Genomic DNA, 20,904 nt, shown 5'->3' on the forward strand with positions numbered 1-20,904 from the left:
ACCCGAAACGTCAGCTTTCCTGCTCCTCTGATGCTGCCTGGCCTGCTGTGTTCCTCCAGCTCCACAATGTGTTATCACTTAATCTTTTGTTGAGCAAAGGTATTATCTATCTCCAACTTAAAATGAGCAACTAGTTCAGCCATTTCCAGAAGTGCTTCCTAACATCTCTGGTTGAAATTCTGAAAATTTGGTCCTATGTCCCCATGGTTCTAGAGTTCCCAAACAGTGGAAATAGTTTGTCTTTATCCATCTTGTCTTTTCCTGTTAATACCTTGATGACTTTACCAGATCACTCCTTTAACCCTCTGAATTCTAGAGAAAATAGGCCTAATTGTATAAGCTCTCCTCATAATTTAACCCTTGAATACAGGTATCATTCTTGAAAATTTATATTATACTTTCTTCAGGGCCAGTATGTCCTCCTTAAGGTGTGGTGCCCAGACCTACTCTCAGGACTCAAAGTGGGGGGTAACCAGGGTTTTGTATAAACAAAGCATAATTTCTGCATACTTGTACTCCAGTCCTCTAGATATAAAGGCCAACATTATTTTGTTTTATTCAACCTATTTTTCCTCATCAGCCTGTTCAGAGATGTTTTTACATACCTCTGGAGCAGGTGGGATTTGAACCTGAGCCTCCCAATCCAGGGGTAGGGACACTACCTCTGCACTACAAGAGGGCTGACCAGCGTACTTTTTATTTAAATTTAACCTATTTTTCTAATCAACCTGTTTAGAGCTGTTATTACACATCTCTGGAGCAGGTAGGCCTTGAATCTGGGCCTCCTGGTCCATGGGTAGGGTCACTACCAATGTGCCATGCGAGGGCCCGCCAGCATTCTGTTACTTTCTTTGATTATTTTCTACACCTGTTTGTTACACCATTTTAAATATCTATTGTTCTGAACCCCAAGCCTCTGGACATCCACTTTATTGAATATACCATCTAGAAAATACCCTGATCTATCCTTTTATTGATCCAAGATAGATAACCCTACACTTGGTTACATTGAACTCCAGCTTGCTAAAGTTACTAACCTTGAGCTATTTTAACATGGTGTCCACTGGAAAAGCAGTTGGGCGTAGCTAATTGAAGCAGCAGCTGAAACCAGTTCCCCAAAAGAGTCGGATGAGTCTGTTATATTACAAGCATGTAAAACTAGCCAACTTAAAATAGTGTGGTGGGAGTTGGGCGTTTATAAGGAAGGAAAGGAGGTGGTCCTTTTGCTTTCACTAACTATTTCACCCTCAAAGAATTAGTTGCTATTCTATAAAAGAGAAAAAGCAAATTATTTGCTGATTATGTGGTAGGTGACTGAGGTTTATTCTGTTTCTAAGGTACAAAATATTATAGAAATATGGTAAGGTTTATAAATATGTAAAAACAAAATTAAGGAGCAGATTAGAATACATTAAGGATGGTGGTGATGTGGCACAGCCTCAGGGATTCCTGAATGCCTGTTCGATTCAAGACAAACACATTTGCTATAAGTGAAGTTTGATCGGCTTCCGCTTGGGAGTGGAGCTGGAGGCTGAACTGCAGGGTCTACTTGGATTCTGTGCACCAGGAGAGTCATACCTCTTGGGTTAAGGCCTCCTAATAGTTAGAATAGTTAGAGATAGTTAGAATAGTGAACTGTAACAAGAAGGACAAGAAGAAATAGGTTAAGTGAGTGGGCAGAGATCTGACAAATGGAATATAATGTGGAAAATGTGAAACTACCCATTTTGGCAAGAAGAATTAAAAACAAAATTCAAATGGTGAGAAATTGCAGAATTCTGATGCAGAGGGATCTGGTTGTCCCAGTGCTGAATTGCACAAGGCTAATTTGCAAGTACAGCAAATAATTAGGAAGATTAATAAAAAATGTTATTTTTGTAAGAGGAATTAAATTCAAAAATAGGGAGGCCGTGCTCCAAGGTACTGAATGTAAATGCCTTGAAATGGTTCTGAGAATGTTAACCAGTCTAACTCGGAATGGCGGGCTTATCTTGATAGGAAACATTGGACAGGTTAGGTTTGTATCTGCTGGAGTTTAGAAGAGTGAGAGGCTACTTGATTGAAACATATATGAGGGGTCTTGATGGCTTAGATCTGGAAAAGATGTTTCCTGTTTTGAGGGAATGTTACTAGGATCCCTGTTTAAAAGGAAGAGGTTGTGCATTTAAAATTCTGCATTCCAAGAAAACGTCTTGTACAAAAAAAGGGCAATTGGTTGCCTGATTTCTTGTTTCAAAATGATACGGTCCTGAAAACAAGACTCGATTCCAGTATGAGTGATGTTGGCAAGAATGCCATTTGTTTTGTATACTAATTTGCCTTTAAGGTTTTGGTCAGCATTTTTATTAAGCTAGCTCAGTATAAAAAATTGTTCTTTCATAATTAGATTTCTTGTATCTCAACTATATGATTTTGATATTGTCAGAATAGAATTATCAATATTTTTGTACATTCTTGTGTTAAGTTTCAACCAGATAGTTAATTAGCACTTGGTTTTGTTTATCATGCATGTAGTTACAATATACTGTAATAATGTCAGTACAGTGTGGCTCGTGGTTATTACTGTAGTTGTCATAGCTTCACAGTTCTCAAATTTCATGTACCCTGTATTCCAGTGAAACACAATGGCAGTTTTTGTCACCACTTCTTTAGTCTGTATTTTAAATATAAATCTGTATTTGTTTGCAGGTTACAGGAGAGGAATTGGATAAACTTATAGATCTTCATGATGAGGTGTATGCACAAGCTTGCAAATGGTTTCAAAACTTGAAGAGTAGGTTCCATAGTCAAATCCTTCAGCACTTTGGTCCAATTCCAGAGAGAGAGAGAGATTTACAGGTATTGCATCTCTCAATTGTTTTTTTTTAGGGTGGTTGCCATGGTGAATAATATTGCACTTTGGTACTATCAACCTTATTTGAAATTAGTAAGCCACCGTGTGGGTGTCTGAAATTCTTTTCACACTGATACAAGTCATGGTAAAAATAGTACCAACTGTTTTGCACCATGACACTATACAAGTGATGGAAAACACATGAGCTAAGCAGGGTGGGAAAGTCTTGAGTTACAAAGGGCAAAGTAAAGATGTAACCTTAAGGAGATGTTTGAAGGTGTAGTACAGATGAAGCAAGATGGAGGAGTTTGGAAAGAAAAATCCTAGGTGCCAAGTCTGTGATAACTAATAGCGATGAATTTAGTGGGAGAGGGAGGGAAATACACAATACTCCAGAGTAATGGATGATGCAAGTTAAATTTCTAACGGATTTAAAAATTTGTAGTCATGATGCTTTAAGTAGTGTTAGCATAAGTTTATTTTAAATACATGGTCTTTAATTTTTGGAAATACTGGGACCTTTTGTAAGCCTTTGTCTTTAAATTTAACACTTAGGGGTTTGAAAAACCATACAATGCAATAATATCCATTAATCATCACCAAAACTATAATTTGGCCATTTATCTTGCTGTTTCAGGGGACCTTATTGTGAAAATTTACTGTTGCATTATCTTATAATACTTACCTCGCTTTGAAGTTACTTATTTGGCTGTAAAACATTATAGAATGTCTGGTGATTTTGAAAACAAATGCTTTTCCCTAAACAATATTTGTGTATGTAGGACCCCCCAAATGGGCCTGCTTGGTGTTGGTGGCTTCTTGCTGTTCTTCCTGTGGATCCCAAGTATCAGCTTTCTGTGTTGTCTATGACATCCTTGAAGGACCGCTTAATCAAAATTCAGAAGATTTTGACATACTTCTCCAATGCAAGAGATCAATCCAAGTGACAATCAGCTGGGACTTGCTTCAAGGATCATAAAATCCTCTTTCTAACTGTGGTTGGATTGTTTGCTGTTCTTTTCATATGCAGTGCTGATTTCAGTAAGATGCAAATAGCTGATGTAGTCTTGAAAAGAATTGCAAAATATGCTGTTAACAGAAAACTGACCTTATTTATTTCCTCCCAAGAAAGGTTTGTGACAGACGAACCACTACTCCATTTCTATGAAATTTTGAACAGACAGAAATTCCATGTTTTTTTTTATACTTAGTTTTGAAATTATACTGATTTACTTGAACTAGCAGTACTAGATGCAGAGTTCAAAGCACAATAGATGTGTTCTGGTCCTTGAGCAATATAATTACTAGAAATTTGGAAACTTCCATCTGATTACCACAAATAATTTGAGTTTGCCATTACCTATCCTGAATTGGCAAAATATTGCTATGGTATGGGTGCTGGCAACCCTGCGACCCATAGTGAGAAACTGACATGTTGCAAGTTAGTTATTTGACCCTGGCATAGCTGTGCATCATGTGCCCTCACTTGTTGGCAGTATACACACACTTTACAGCAAGAGCAACTAGATAGCCGACGAGCAGTTTTCACTTTCCTCAGCACGTCACAATTTTACATGGTCAAAACTGACCAACTCTACACAAAACCAATTATCAAAACTGGGACTTTCTAGTACGTGTGACTTATTATCACGTCAGACATATGTCACATACAATTCTGAGGCAAGATTCTCCAATTCTGTGAAACGGTATAACTGTGCTGTGCACTAATTGCATACCATAAGAAAATTATTATCCTAATAAATTAGAGGCCAACCTTAATACAGTTTGTGTTTTTAGACTTGAAATTATTGGCTCAAATACAGATTACATTTTGCTAATCAGTCTGAGCAATAAATTATGAACAGTCTGTTTTTGTTTTAAAAAGCAAAAATCCTTGCATTTAGTGTTGTAATAGTTTGTATCTTTGCTCCAATGACTTGTATTTTCTTTGCAATTATGTGCTGGCATTGTGTGATTATGCCAGGCATTGCCTTTCTGATCTGTAAATTTGTAAAAGGTTTCTACAAAATTTTAGCTATGAACTGTATATTTATTTTTTGAATAAACTAAAGATCAGAAATGAAAACCTGTGGTGTAATGTAGTTAGAATAAAATCACATTTTACTTTCATTGACAATTTAGTGCTGGTATATATTGAAGACCATGAGATGTTTAACATCTAGTTTGAGAGCTTTTTCATTTGTTCTCAGTATGCAGTTATCACTGGCTGGGCCAATATTTACTGCCCATCCCTAATTACCCGGGAGAAGGTGATGGTGAGCTGTTGTTTTGAACCATATAAATCTGTGGGTGTAAGGATGTCCACAGTGCTAATAGGGAGTTTGATCCAGTGACAGTGAAGGAACAGTATTGTAGTTTCAAATCAGGATTGTAAGGAGTTTGAAAGGGAACTTGGAGAAATTGGTATGTTGTATGCATTCAGATTCACCAAGTCCTGTCAACACATCACCTCTATTTCACATGCCCACTGGTTCTCGGTTAAGCTATGCTATGATTTTTGAAATTCTCATGCTCGTTTTAAAATTCCTGTGTGGTCTCCAACCTCCCCGTATCTGTAAAGTCCTCCAATCTTCCAAGATATGTGTTCTTCTGATTATGACCTCTTCAGCATCCCTACTCTGAACTGTCATTAGTGCTTGGTCTTCAGCGGTCTGGTCCTGAGCTTTGGCATTACTTCTTTAAACCTTTTTAGCCTATTACCTCACTTTGGAACCCCCTTAAATCCTACTGCTTTGATAAAGCTTTTGATTGCTTAATTTTCTACATGCTGTCATTATAGAATTGAATGTTCATGTCAATTGTCAACGTGTTAAAAGCACTATGTAAACATGGATTGTTCAAATGATTTTGTTAGCATTTAAGCAACATATTGCAACATCTTACAGTAAACCCAGCATCCTTCTAGTGACATCAAGGATATGTTTATGTATAAGGAATGTTCACCAGCAATATACAAATTCAGCAATCTTAACGCCTGGTAATGATAGATCTCAGATCTCTAATCATATGTATTCCCTCTTGAAACATAACATTGGCAAAGGATATTCAACCCCTCAAGCCTATTCTGCTATTCTAGATCACACCTGATCATCAAACTCCATGTCATAATCCAGCACACTTTCTTCTCAATGTCATCAGTAACTAGAACATGAGTATCTACATCCCTCTGGGCTCAAGAATTCTAAAAATATATATCACCCTGCTTGAAGGCATTCCTCACCTTAATTGGAAATGACCTGCCCCTTATTCTGAAGGGGTTTTCCCTGATTAATTAACCCCAGAGCAAAGGAAAAATCCTTCAACTTCAGAATAATGAGCTAATCACAATTGAAATTTAATAAATTCCAGAAAACAGTTGCAAGTCAAGTCTCCAGGTTCTGATAGATTTCATCTTGGTCTTCAGACAGGTCAAATGAAATCGTGGTGTAGGGAAATAACATACAAGACTGGCTGACAATACAGTATGCATAAATGAGAGTGGTGTTCTAAAGGGGTCTGTGCTGAAAAATCAAAGGCATTGTGGCTAAATTTGCCAATGAAGTTGAGAAAGTAAAGTATTGGAAGAATAACAAACTGCATCAGTATGCAGCTTTGAGTGGACCAAAATCTGAGATGGGAAGACTGTCTCTTTCTCAGGGAGAAAGAGTGAGCATTAGGTGGAATAGGTCAGTGGGACAATTCAGATCTTCATTATTTTGTACCTGTTCCTAGGAAAAGTGTCCAGCTCTGGAGGCCTGCAGTTGAATGAATTAAGAATCCAATGACCATGAATCTATTGTCAACTGTTGAAAAAAACCCTTGTCCTTTATAGAAGGAAACTATCATCCTTACCTGGTCTGGGCTATATGTGACTCCCAGACCCCAGCAATGTGGTGGACTTAACTGAGGGCAGTTAGGGATGGACAATAACTACCCACCTGGCCTGTGACATCCTCGTCCCTTGAATGCAAATTTTATTTTAAAGTAGCAGTGTCTGATCAACTCTGCAATTACACCACAAGAAAATGCCCAACGCTACTTGCAGTTCTCTAAACATATGCTTTATTAAAGCAAGTTTCAAGCAGGCTCATTCAGTTGAAAAAAATCCATTGTAATAGTTTAGATCATAGAATAAAATGAGGAAAATCAAACTGATTCTGTAGCAGCAGTCCATAACATGTTGCTGTAACAACACGGTCACAATACAAAGAGGAAGGTTGTTGCAATAAAAAGATCACATATGGAGTAGTGTACAGTTCACTTCTCCAATCTATTGCATTGATAATTGACATTAATCTGTTAAACTTTGAACAATACAATGAAATGAAAGGATTGAAATTAGATAACTGGGTACAAACTTTAATTCAAAAATTAAATCTTCACTCCAAAATTGTACGTGTGAAAACATCAAGTAATACACTTATTTAATCACAGGTTTCTCAACTGCTTGTCAGCTTGCTTTAAAGAAATCCAAGTACTCAACATGTTTGCCCGCAACTTTGCCCACACCAAGTGATTGAACTGACCAAAGATCTGAGCAGCAAAAAGGGCAGCTGCTTCCGGAAAAAGGACAGTGGAACAGCCAAGACCTGGGGGGAAAAGAAAAGTGATGCATGGTATAATTTAGAAAATAAATACAGGCAGCACACCAAAAAGCCCAGTAGCCCAACCTCCTTCAATACACGTTTACTTCTGCACATCTTCTTTGAAAGGCAAAGTAATTAAGCAGCACTCAATACTGAAGTTATCCACTTGGAATAGCTGGATCAATAAATGGTGATTAAAAGCACAAATTCTGAGTCCCGAATGTTTGATTCAAATTCTGGCTAATGATGCAAATGGAGTTACACTGAATAGAAGTTGGGGTGGGATGGAATGAAGTGTTTTGGCCTGGATATTCTGAAACTTGACAGTTCTTGAAGCTCCACCCATCCAAGAGACTAATGAATACTAAGCTGCTTTACTTTTGGAGCAACTGTCAAAAAAAAAAAGGACAGTTCCACTGTTGGAAAGAAGAGTTGATAAAACAGCTGAAGACATCACCCGAGGCAAGTTGTGACCACTTGTCTCCAAATGCAACCAGTTTCTTTTGCAGCAAACACAGCTTAAGCCATTTGCAAATGTTACCAGACCACTGAATTTTTTTTTAAAACCCCAAAACTCAAGGACACTGAAGAAGTCAAAGCAACGTCTGAATTGGACAAACTTTCATATTCACACAGCAGTTGGACGTGTGTTGTGTAGGAAACAAACAGGAAATAAAAGGACCAGTGGTGGCATAACTGCCACAGATAGTACTGAAAATATTGGAAGAGTTGCAGAATATAACTACCCTTGGGTGTATCCCATTTAGCATGGTGGTAATAACTACACGTAGCTATCAGTTTGCTGAGTTGGCTGGAAAGCTCATTTGCAGTACAGTGACACCAACAGCATGGGTTCAACACTGGCTGAGGTTATGATGAAGGACCTTCCTTCTCAATCTCTAAAAGTAGCGGTGACCCTCAGGTTAATTAAACAACCAGTTTTCTCTTAATAGAGAGTGTAGACTTTATCTTGTCAGGAGCTGACTACTTGACAAATATTGAACAATTATGGACAGACAAATCTGATGTGTGGGTAGGGGACAAAAGGTTAAATAGATTTTGTTTATTAAATTGAAAGCACATATCAGACAGGTGCATTAAAAAAATAGTCATCATGTTGCAGAACTTACCACTAGGCATGCGGAGTGATGACCAAACATCTTCAGCACCCCAATCAGCAGAAATGGGAGGACAGTTTATTACAGGACAAGTGGAGTTTCCAGACAGCACTGGTCCTAAACCATTACTTCTACCAGCAACTGCAACAAATACAGTCTGAACTCCATCACCTAAAAAATTCAAAAAATAAATACAGGTGATCTAGACAAAAATAATTAACATTTTAAATTCCAATTCAAATGCAATATTAAGCAGATAAACAAATAGAAGATAAATGTGTACAGAACTAAAGAATTAATCTAATCAGAAACCCCTGCTATCGTCTGCCTCCCAGACACCAAAACTTTTCAGGTGCAGAAGAATAAGACTTGAAAACAATCATATATATAAAAACCAAAATCAAGCCTTGGAAATAGGAACTGACATCTATTTGCAGGCAAGCTATAACTGTGCTGCACATTTCCATTACTGCCATAAAGGGATAGAAAGGTAAGGTATCATCTTTAACAGCTCTGTCTGGGCAGTTTATTTAAGAGATGATTGTCCAGAAAAAGAAAGTAATTAAAATATGCAGAAGAAAATTACATAGCACAGATATTCACAGCAGCCGTACTGGACAGAAGACCAGTTTGAGCACTAATTCTACATCACAGCAACACTGATGGAGGCCAAATGTTTTCCATAGCTAAGCCCCGTTCCATCCCTCTTGTAAAGTTAAGCCAGGCATTTTAAAAGTGTTTCAAATGTAATGAATTTTGCTTATCACATTAGTGGAGAATGCCATCAAAAAAGACAATACTCCTCTTTATACTAATCTAAATCAAATTATAGACACTAAATCACATGGATTGCAATAGAGGTCCCAGAAGATCACGTGTATTGCACGTGATTGCGTTTTTGGAACATACAAGTCATCTTCTTTTCAAACATCCCAGCTAAGTTAGCTGTCTTGACAAGCAAAAATAATCTTGAGTTCAACCAGATCAACTTGAAAAGATTAAAGGCATTTGGGAACAGATCCACATGTTTTAAAATCGTAAAGATGCCCGGCATTTTTAAAAAAAAGTCAGTTTTTCAGGGAACATGTGCATGTTTTACATCATACTCAAATGCTCTATGAATATATTGCTCTTTTTGTTGCACTTTAAGAGTCAAGTTCAAAATGAGCAATCATTGCATCCAGACACTGGAAAAGCACAGTGAACTTGAATTCTCCAAATCAGTGTCAGCTTTTAAGAGCTGCACAGGTTGGGAGACTATAAACTGGCAAAAGCGTGATGTTATTTATAATATTCAACATTAAATTCATTGCCTTATTTCAAATTCTACGGAGCATAAGGTTGAATTTAAGCATGGGCACAATCTGCCATCTGGTTGAAAGTCATGCAAGTGTGCACAACTTGTTTTTGTTATTATTCAGGTTGTACTGTAGTCAAAGATTAATCAGATCAAGCACACTCTTACTGAATGGTAAGAATGAGAGGCCTATTCCTGCTCTTAATTGGTTTGTATGATCTTCTAAAAACGAGTACAAACTGCAATATTTCAGTACTGCTTTTCAGCATTAAAACCGCAATCCTGGATATAGTCAACAGTGGTAGCTTGCTTTAAATTTGTGACAATATAGTTAGATAGTTGGAAGTGAAGAAAAAAGCATGTTTTGTGAAAAAAAAATTAGGATTGTCTAGTTGACCCAACTGTAAGTAACTGAAAATGACTAAGCAATACAGATCAAATAGTTTATAGAGTGTACTGTAGTGTGTTTAACAAAGTTAAACGGTTTTTATTCATGCATCCAAAAAACATTCACCTTAAGAGCCTTCTTAAAGGCTACACACCAGTGCAATTCAAAGTAATTTATCATGGTCATCGGAGGACTTATTTATAGTCCCTTTTGTGATAACACTCCAAAACATGCTGACTTTTATTTTAGAAAAAAGAATTTCATTGCAAACAATGTTGTATTTAGAAATCTCCGCAGTCAATATGCACACAGCAAGTTCGCAAACGTGATCAACACCAAATATTTACTAAAAAAAAAATCCAACAACTGCGGATACCGAAAGTCAAACGAAAACAGAAACTGCTGGGAAAATTCAGCAGGTTTCGCAGCACCTGTGGGAAGAAAGTCGAGTTAATGTTTTAGGTCCAGTATCCCTTCTTCAGAACCTTGTTTCTCTGCTTACCTTCATATTCTGCTTTAATCTTTAGTGTTTCATCTGTTCCTTTATGAGCGGATGAAACACGTAGTTCACATGGTATACCATAGTTTGCACAAGCTTGTTTAATTTTTTGGCTGTGGTCAAGATCACTACGGGATCCCATAATCACTACCACTCTTCCAGAGGTCTTTGCCACCAGCAAGTCCTAGGTGGATATTTAAACAATGGCAAAGTCAATTTTTAAAAAATAATTTAGTGAATTGGCAAGACTATACCCATTAGAAAGAGAAAAAGAAATATCAGTCAAGTGAATCTGGTCTTTATAAAAATCCCAGCAGATTTTAGGCATAAACAACAAAACTGCCCTACCATTTCAATACAAACAATCTTGAGTCACAGTCTGAGTTATTATGTAACGTGGTGTGAAGGAATGCCATGAGACCATAAGGAACAAGGGAACAGATATTATTAAGGATATATTAATTAAGATTTAATTGGGTATGAATTGGTTGTATAAATATGGGGGGCTAGTAATCAGTGGGGCGAGAGTTTTATGGGTTATGACTAACTGAAATTAAGCTTTTATTGAAAGTGTGGATTTAAATATTTTGGGCACAAGTAATGTGAAACATTCTACTCAAGAGTGGATTTGCAGCCTACATTGGCAGAACAAGCTATAATTTTACTTAATAGGGTAGATATAGAAAAAAAGATTCTGGGTAAGAAGTAAACAAACTTTTGGGTAGGAGTATAAAAAAAAACCATAACAATTTTATAAAAAACGTAAATCATTCCAAATCAATCCCTATAATTTACTCCTTATCCCCCATCTTCTACATAAAAACCACTATTTTCCTAGCCATCAGTTCTGAGGAAGGGTCACTGGACCCAAAACATGAACTCTGCTTTCTCTCCACAAATGCTGCCAGACCTGCTGAAATTTTCCAGCAATTTCTGTTCTGGTTTCAGATTTCCAGCATCCACTGTTCTTTCACTTTTTAAAATCACTTCAGTTGTTTAGATATGTTCAAATGGTGAGTTCTCTCATTTCTCAGCACGTGGTTTACTTACTGTTACTTTTTTGTATCTTTAATGTCTTTAGAATCTTGGGTCAAAGAGAAAGCAGCCACAGCACCAGGTGTTAGGAAGGTAGGACGCAAACTTTGAAAAAGTGGAAGTGGGCTCAGCATCAAGCATTACAACAAAATGAAAAATAGTTTGGTTCACTCAGACTGGGGCAAGTTCCAAGGATGATGGCTTTAATCATCTCAAAATTACTAAAAGAAATATGAAGCCTCAGGTTGACATACCGATAACCCATGAAGATCTGTATGAATGAGGGTTATTTACTACTTCAGTTAGTCAGTGGCAGCAGTAATAGAGCCAGTTTCAGACTTCTTTTGACAATACCTGCACTCTTTCTGCCACCCACTCAAAGTTTCTCTTAACCATTTGTATGGCTTCAGGTGTCACTTCTTTGAGATCACGATAAACCTGAAAAACAAAATAATGACAGCAGTTCCACAACCAACTGAACGGAAGTTTCTATCATCCTTGGAAGAACAGTCTCCAATTTCTGCCAACCTCAGATATTATCTCTGTAGAAAAAGTATTTTTAAAAGTTTAAAAGATATTTTCATGATAGAACAGAGATTCCCAAACTTTTTCCCAAATACAACCCCATCTTGGTGGTCAAAAATACCAATCCATTTACATGAATGGGAGTTGGAAACTAACAGAACTAATTACCATTTCTATCGGAATACAATGCTAATGCATTTCAAGTTGCCATGGGGAAAAGAAGGAATTCACGTTTAAGAGGAGGTCACAGGCTTTGTTGTATAAATCCACATATATCTCAGATACAGCAGTTGTGATTTGGTGTGTTCTACAGCCATCCAAGAGCTGTACAGCTGAAGATCAAGAGATCACATCACTCCGTGTTGTACGCAGCAGCAGAGAAAATGCTATGTTCCAACATGCAGAATGTGAGCAAGAGCTCATGCTCAAAAAAACAGAAGGCTGAATTTGTGCGAATTTAAAGGAGACTAAGATTAACCTAGCCTGGAGCTAGAGGGAAGGAATTTACATAATGTAAGCCTCAGTGAAAGTCCTGGAAAAGTAAGGGAAGCAACCCATTGGAAACTGGTAACAATTGCTGACTGAGATAGTAGGAACTGCAGATGCTGGAGAATCTGAGATAACAAGGTGTAGAACTTCTTCAGGGTAGGCATCCTTAGAAGAGGCTTCGTAGGTGGGTGGGTCTAGGCCCTAAACGTCAGCCTTCCTGCTCCTCTGATGCTGCTTGGCCTGCTGTGTTCATCCAGCTCTACACCTTGTTAACAACTGCTGACTGTTTACTATAATGAACTGTAACTCGGAGGAGAGTGACAGGAGACAAGTATATGAAGCAAATATTTGTAGGTCAAAGAAAAAGTCTGTTCAATAGGCTTAGTAAAAGAATTTAAAACAAGAATAAAAATTTTGCCCCATCATTATTTCACCTAATAATTGGAAGGTCAGATTTCTTCAAAACATGATTATAATTTCTGTAGTGATAGACAGAGGTCCATCCTAGGGAGACAACAGTACCTGCATATCTAAGTTGCAGGCTAAAGAGTTCAAGGTCCAGCATAATAAATTTTACCTCTGCGATACAAATCGGACAACCTGATGACAACAGGAATCAGAAGAGGCCAAGTCCAAGTTCACATACTGTACTAAATAAAAACTGAAAGAACTGTGGATGCTGTAAGTCAGGAACAAAAACAGAAGTTGCTGGAAAAGCTCAGCAAGTCTGGCAGCATCTGTGAAGAATAAAAATTTAAAAATCAGTTAACGTTTCAGGTCCAGTGACCCTTCCTCAGAACTGATCTTAGCTGGGAAAACATCAGTTTATCTGCAGAAAATAGGGAGGTGGGTAGGGTGGGGAGTAAATAATAGGATAGAGCCCAAAGAGAACAGTTGGACAGACAAAGGAGTTGTTATGTGACAATGTGTTATCACTTAGCCTGCCATTACACACCACTTGTTGTTAGTCACTAACAGTCCCCATCATCAACTATTCATCCTTCCAGACGAATCGTTATCAACTCCTTTGTCTGTCCAACTGTTCTTCTCTCTTTAGGCTCTATCCTATTGTTTACTCCCCACCCCACCCCTCTCCCTATTTTCTGCATATAAACTGACGTTTTCCCAGCTACCATCAGTTCTGAGGAAGGGTCACTGGACCCAAAACGTTAACTGATTTCTTCCTCCCAAATGCTGCCAGACCAGCTGAGCTTTTCCAGCAACTTCTGTTTTTGCCACTTATTGTACTTTTTCAGGACATAGTAATTTTACACGGAGTCTGATAACTCTATCAAACTTTACAGATGCTGAGGCTTTATATTTAACCGTTTCTCAGAGGCTTTCCTTCCTAACTGCGGAGATAAAACTTAATTTGAAGTCAATCCATGTTCCACCCCCACAAAAGAAAACACACCTGTTTGTCCTTTTGCAGTTTTCGATCCCCCTGAGGCCATAGTCTCCATGAGTCATTGTCAATGACATCTGCAAGTAAAATCTCCCTGGTACAAGCACAAACTCCAAATTCTACCTGGTAAAAAGGAATGAAAACCAAATTATTTCACTAGAAGAAATCAATACTACTTTACCTGTAAAAAGTTAACAACTTACTTTCATATCCACCAGAGTACAGTCTTGAGTGGCCCATGCCTTCTCCAATATCTCAAACACAGCCAAAGTGGTATGAGTCATGATGTCTACTTCACACTGTTCAATCTGCAATCCCCCACAGTTAAATTGCGCTTGAATTAGTTGTTCTTCAGACCACTGTGGATCGTTGTTAGCATCATCCTAAAAGAAAAGCTCTCGATTTATGAAGATACAGGAACTAGGAGACAAAATTGTGATCGTAAAGCACGAGATTGAGATTTAATCATTTGAAAAGGTTATTTTTGCATGGAAACAAGAGGTTTATTTTGCTCAAAAAAATCTTATGATTCAGTTGGTAGCGTGCTCTGAAGATTCAGATCATGGGTTCAAGTCCCATTCCAGAATCTTCAGTTTAAAAATAACTCGCTGACAAGCTTAGGCAAGATAGATCAAAGGATGCCCACTTTGAAGAAGATCTCTTGCCTCCCTCAGAAGTGAACCTAGGGAGTCCCTTTCTCACTGCCACACTGCTGTGACCTCCAGCCCTTCAAGCACACCTTGAAACAAACCTGCTACTACAGCCACGTGACCTACCTATTTACCCCTCCCATCAACCAAACAGGTCATACCAACTACCAGTGTCCACTTTTCCGCCTCCATCCCTCCCCCCACTATCTGCACCCTAACCCCCACACCCAGTCCTGAAGAGTATAGCCAAACCGTTGACCATTCCTTTCCCCCAGATGCTGCCTGGCTTGATGTGTTCTTCCAAACTCATTTGTCCGCCTTAGATTCCAGCATCTGCAGTTTCTGTCTCTAAAGAGTTGTTACCAATTGCTGAAGATACAGGAACGAGGGTACAAAATTTCATGATCTTAAAGCACAAGATTGAGATGTGTAATGCATGATGATTTGCATTTGGTTTTAAAATTTCAGGGAATGTAGGCATTACTGCCTATTACTGATTGCCTCGAAGGTGGTGAAAGTTGCCTTTTTGAATCATTGTGGTCTTTGGGGTGTAGAAACACCCACACCATAGTTAGAGAATGTGTTCCAAGATACTGAGCAGCAATAGTGAAGGCATGGCAATACAATTCCACGTCAGGATTGTGTGCAACTCGGAACCCAAGTGGTGGTGTTCTTATGTCAACTACTCGTTCTTCTAAGAGGTAGTGGTCAAGGGTTTGGAAGAAGGTGTATTGGAGGATCTGTGGAGACTTACTGCAGGCAGTGCATCTTGCGTATGCTACATACTACTGCCACCGTGTATCAGTGGTGAAGAAAATGAATATGGAAAATGTGGATAGGGTGCCAATCAAGTCAGCTGCTATGTCAGAGTGTTGCTGGAGCTGCACTTAGCTAGGCAAGCTTTCCATCATGCTCCTGACTCGTGCCTTGAAGATGGTAGCCATGCATGTGTCAAAAGTGGCGTTATTCAATGTAAAATAAACAGCCATTAGCCTACTCTTAGACTAGCAGGTGGTCCCATTTATTTTTCTGGTCACTGGTAACCCTGAAGATTTTTGGGCGGGCGGGGGGGGGGGCGCGCGCAGAAAGCAGGTGGTGATATTAAGTGGGGGGAAGAAAATTTCAGCAATGGTAATGCCATTGAACATCAAGGATCAATAGCAGATTCTCTTGTTCATAGCTGTGCATGGTGCAAATCGTACTTGCCACTTATCAGCTCAAGGCTGGAGGTTATCCACTTTGTGATGCAAGCGTACATGGACTATTCAGTATCAGAGAAGCCCTGAATGGTGTTAAACATTTTGGAAAGTTTGCACATTTGATTTTATGATGGAGGGAAGGTCACTGCTGGAGTAACTGAAGATGGTTAGGTCTAGGATACCACAACGAGCGATTTCTGCAGTGAAGTCTTTAAACTCACAACCCCAACCATCCTCCTTTGTGCTAGATATGTCTCCACCACCCTGTGCCCATATCTCCAACATCAAAAGATGCTAATCTTCAGCCATTAGAAGGAAGCTAAGACTTCCCCATCATTGATAATGGGGACATTTATGGAGCTTGTTAGTCATTTAACTGCTTGTCATCATTTGTGACTGGATTGGCAGGAATGCAAAGCTGACACTTGATCAGTTTGTTGCAAAAAACGAAAAAAAAAACCAACAACACCCTTCATTGAGCCAGGTTTAATGAAAGTGGTTTGATAAGGTTACGTTGTGGTCATGAGGTTACAGGTTGTATTCCACCACAATTCTCCTGCTGGCCTCATGTGTGCTCAGTTTTAAGTTACCCAAAGTGTTCAAGTCTGTCCCTTTTAGCACTTTTAACCTTTTTAGGGTTCTGAGGAAGGGGCGCCAGATCTGAAACATTAACTTTGCTGTTTTCTTCAGATGGTGCCTGACCTGCCTCAGCTTTTCGAGCAACTTCTGTTTTTGTTCCTTTTAGCACAGTGTTGGTGCCATACAACATAATGGACAATATCCTCAAACATGATGACAGGACTGGTATCCATGATAGTATTTTGAGTGACACCAAGAAGTCATTCTCAGATGACTTTTTGGTGCCACTCAAAATACCATCATGGAGTGATATACCTGCGACAAAGTTAACTTTTAATGAGGTTAAAATAGTTTTCTTCTTCCCCCTCATTGGTTCATTGAGCTGCAGACCTGCCAATCTTGCTGTTGAATATGACATCTCCCAACCAAGATACGTTTTCTGCCGTTACCACCCTCATTACTTCTTTCAAAGTGTTCAAAATTGAGGGACACAGACTGAGCCGGGGCTGCACATGCTTGTCATCGTAACATTTTCCAAGCTAGTGTTGTCCAGATCCCATAAGACTTCGGAGTTCACTGTCAATATTCAGATTCCAAAAGGCAACTCTCTCTCCAGCTCTGTATCATTGTGCAACCACCCAATGAGTTTGTCCTGCTAGTGGACAGGATGTAGCCAGAAATGGTGGTTCTTGACTGTCTGTAATATGGCATACACAGTTTTGACACAAGACCCCAGCTGCCTTGCTTACAAAACTAGAGAAGCTGAAATGATTAATGATTTCAAGAGGGATACTAGAGATGGATGGAAAAGCAAAGTTTTGTTCATACAACTAGAAAGTGGTAATAAACACCTCAACCACATCAAAATTGATAGCAGCAAGAGTGTTACAGCTACCTTAAAGAACATCTCCATCTTTGGAGGACAGAACTTGTATCCTTCCTTTACACCAGGATTTCTCTTCAGAAAAGAGCCAGTGGCAATTCTTCTACAGACCCACTCAATAGGAATCATTTGACAGTTTGCTGCCACAAATGCTGTTTCCCCATACTGTTTCTCAAACGCAGTCTTTATGCCTTAAGAGAAAAAAAAACATTAACACAAATATTACAGAAGAAGTTGCACATCTCCTGCCAGATGTCAGTAGCAAAAAAGTCTTACCAGCATCCTGCAGCAGTTTGAAGATAGAAACAGTGGTTTTAGTAGATATCGCAGCCTTGCCCACCATCTGATCTTTCCTGACTGCATTTCCAGCTGTAATCTGGTCCTTGGACTGAATCAGAACTTGCCCTGGACAATCCAACAGTTCATATACTTCCTTGGTCTTTCCTTCATTCAGTTTTTTTCCAATTTTCAGCTCTTTAGAAAGTAAAAGCAATGTTTAAAACGTGAAAGCATTCACTTTTAAACCAGGTGAACATTTTTAAATTGTTGACTGGTTTAAAAAGTGGAAAAAAAAGCATTTTTTTTAAAATCACAAGGCTGAATGTAATAACATATTACTGAGTTTTCAACAAAAGAAATTCATCTCGGAAGCACTGACAGATGAATAGCAACAATGCAATTACAACCGAGGGTCTATTGGTCGTTTTATTTTATGCGGTACAACTTCGAAACAGTGGTTCCAATCCTCTCTTTACGAGATTTTAGCACCGTAAATACTGTAGTAGAGCCGTCAAATAAAAGCGGTCGCGGTTAAATGACGAGATGTTATTGGTTAATCCAAGAGAGAACTTCTAAATTTTACTCACCTCCAAACTTCTCCATCTTGGGAAAACTTTGCAAGTCTACAACTTTAAAAAAAAAAGTATTTAAATTATTTAAATAAGCAAAACATAAGCCACTAAAATCAAGTTATACACCCAAACCTACGCAGTACAAACCCATCCTTCATTTCACTCTTCATAATTACGAAAAAAGATGCCTCCAGTCCTGGCGTTGTATTTATACAAAAATCATCGTAAACCGCACTGCTGCATTATTAGCAACAATTAGGTCAAGAGTGCTTGACTAAAACAACACATGCAGAGATTCTGGTGGCGACTCAGCACACAAGCTGCAATTCACAAACAGGCAACAGGGCGCAATGTGCTTTCCACAGAATGCAGCCTCTTTCTCCACCGACCCCGGTGTACACCTCAATGATCCCTTTCCCCAGCGAGGGGTTGCCCACCCTCCATAGATACCCCACACACTCCCACTACCGTCTCCTTGTTTCTCCACCCCGAGAACCTCATGGCTATGTACCCACACACCAGGCCGAAATCTCCTACCGTAGGCCCCTCTCACGATCTTGTGCTTCTAACCGCCGCGCGTTCGGTTTTAGAACGTTCCGAAGTTTGAATGAGATGTACCAAGACGAGAGGGATAAGGGGAGTGGCGAAGAGTCAGCAATAAAAGGAACACGTTTGCATAAAGAAGGGACGGCATATATATATATATATATAACAAATTGATCATCAGTTTCTAACGTTCACACATGATAAGTTCTAAAAACAACGACAAATTATTTATATGCATACATGTACTTATTTTACACACCCACGACGTTTTGGAGCGGTCCGTGAGAGGTGGGGGTGGCGGGAGTAGCGAAGCACGTGTTGATTCCTGGGAGCTAGGGAGATAAAGAATGAGAGTTAGGTAATGAGGTGGGGGGAGTGAGTGTATTACTTTAAAATAGTTAGTCTGGTAGTGGATGGGTTGGGGTTTTGTTCACCCACTTATCGTTGAGGTAGCTAGTGTGGAACTGGCATGGAGTTTGAAGAATCGGGGATCCGGGAGGAGTGTGGCGTGTTTGGTTGCGTCGCTGCTGGCGAGTGGCCGACTCACTTGGACGTGCCTCATGTTATCGCCCTCGGGTTGGTGGCACTGCAGCACAGGTAACACTGAGATAGCAGGATCTCCTGCTGCAGCCTAGGCAGCACAGATTCCATCCACAAATACAGAAACATTATGATAACTGGAGTTCTGCTGGAGTTGTTGGTTCTGCTATTACTTATAGTAAAACGTAGGGTAGTTTCATCTTGGTGTAGGATAATAGGTCGGCACAACATCGTGGGCTGATGGGCATGCATTGTTCTATGTTCTTATGGATCGGGAAGGCACTAAACTGGGCAGAGAAAAGTGCTGTACTGACTTAACATTTTCTAAGCACACTGTTTAACAATGCAGAAATGCCATAAGGAGGTAGAGATTTAAAAATGATGCTGGAAACATATAGTAGTTTCTCCTTAAAACCCTAACACTATCACAACTTCTGTGGAGTTCTCTGTCTGCCATCAAAAATCTTGCTTTATGATACTGTTTATATCGAGACACACGCCGCTGATTTTTTTTTTTCTGTTTATTCTCCAGGGGAAAATAAAGCACTCCCAACAATTTAGTATAATTATCCTCGAATTATTTCTGTCGCACAGGAAATGTTTAGCTAAAGTAGTCAATCTGAAGTAACAAATTTCATCAACCTTTACATATTTGTCAGTACGTTCGTTTAATTCAACATTGAGTTCTAAAAAACATATTCGGGAGTTTCTTATCTGATCAGTACTCTGTATTTTAATATGCCAGTAAGTTGTATGAAAAAGAAATGAATGAAATGTCGTTGATGAGAAGTTATTAGAGTTCTGTATTTGGATGAGATGTGTATTTATAACTATTTTTTGTAATTCTCCAGAATAATGTTCTTACCAAATAAAAACTGACAAAAACAAATTGCTGGAAACGTTCAGCAGGTCTGGCAGCATCTGTGGAGACATCTGATCATTTCTGACCATATCTTCTGCTGAAATCCCCTAACCATTCTAGAACTACAGAATGTATAGCTCCTAAGTTCATTCAGCCCAACTGGTTAGTCCATTCTAGTCTTTGTTGCTTACAAACTCCCTCCTACGCCCCCACAACTACTTCTAACCCTTTCAGTATATCACAAACTTATACTTAAATAGTTTCTCCTTAAGTTGATCCTTACTGTTTTCATCAATTACTTTAGTAAATTCCATACTCCTGACCATTCCCTAGTTTCTGCTGCATTTCTATGTAATTCTGTTCTGAAAATAAGTTGACTAGAATATATCTCTAACAGGCACAGATTTGATCAAGTTGGCATTGTGCATAAGCTGATGTAGAAGCAGAATCTTAAATATCCAAACTGTAAGAACAATTCAAAAATGGTCCTCGCACAAATTATTTTTAATTGTCTAATGCAAGAAATTCATTTTCTAGCTGTCTTTGAAAACTCAAATGTAGCATACCACTAATTAAAATAACCTATTTAAATCTGATGTTGATTTTTATTTTACTTTTT

At 38.8% G+C, this 20,904-nt stretch overlaps 3 protein-coding genes across 7 annotated transcripts in view; 2 read left to right on the top strand and 1 right to left on the bottom strand.

The window, feature by feature from the left end:
* The window catches only part of lonrf1l (LON peptidase N-terminal domain and ring finger 1, like), a 47,206-nt gene extending 42,287 nt beyond the window's left edge, over positions 1 to 4,919 (top strand). Inside the window, exons 10-11 of the mRNA XM_048595634.1 lie at positions 2,689 to 2,838; positions 3,616 to 4,919. Coding sequence (XP_048451591.1) covers positions 2,689 to 2,838; positions 3,616 to 3,780 — 315 coding nt within the window. The 3' untranslated portion in view covers positions 3,781 to 4,919. The remainder of the gene's footprint in view (positions 1 to 2,688; positions 2,839 to 3,615) is intronic.
* A 1,953-nt stretch (positions 4,920 to 6,872) lies between these two features.
* Positions 6,873 to 19,192, bottom strand: paics (phosphoribosylaminoimidazole carboxylase, phosphoribosylaminoimidazole succinocarboxamide synthetase). 5 transcript variants are annotated; one of them, XM_048595684.1, is made up of 10 exons: positions 19,143 to 19,192; positions 18,353 to 18,394; positions 17,763 to 17,960; positions 17,499 to 17,677; positions 14,379 to 14,558; positions 14,185 to 14,298; positions 12,111 to 12,194; positions 10,725 to 10,905; positions 8,550 to 8,708; positions 6,873 to 7,422 (listed from the first exon to the last, which is right to left on the bottom strand). In XM_048595684.1, exons 2-10 carry the CDS (start codon positions 18,366 to 18,368, stop codon positions 7,262 to 7,264), a joined length of 1,272 nt encoding a protein of 423 aa, XP_048451641.1. In that variant the 5' UTR covers positions 18,369 to 18,394; positions 19,143 to 19,192; the 3' UTR covers positions 6,873 to 7,261. The 5 variants fall into 5 exon arrangements, with proteins under 5 accessions (XP_048451641.1, XP_048451618.1, XP_048451625.1 ...); XM_048595661.1 differs by lacking the exon at positions 19,143 to 19,192 and adding an exon at positions 18,875 to 18,982; XM_048595668.1 differs by lacking the exon at positions 19,143 to 19,192 and adding an exon at positions 18,857 to 18,907.
* Positions 19,188 to 20,904, top strand: part of ppat (phosphoribosyl pyrophosphate amidotransferase) — a 61,384-nt gene continuing 59,667 nt past the window's right edge. Inside the window, exon 1 of the mRNA XM_048595643.1 lies at positions 19,188 to 19,480. Within this exon, the coding sequence (XP_048451600.1) occupies positions 19,353 to 19,480 (128 nt within the window). The 5' untranslated portion in view covers positions 19,188 to 19,352. The remainder of the gene's footprint in view (positions 19,481 to 20,904) is intronic.

This window comes from Rhincodon typus, chromosome 1, assembly GCF_021869965.1.
Source record: "Rhincodon typus isolate 14 chromosome 1, sRhiTyp1.1, whole genome shotgun sequence".
Classification (NCBI taxonomy): Eukaryota; Metazoa; Chordata; class Chondrichthyes; order Orectolobiformes; family Rhincodontidae; genus Rhincodon; species Rhincodon typus.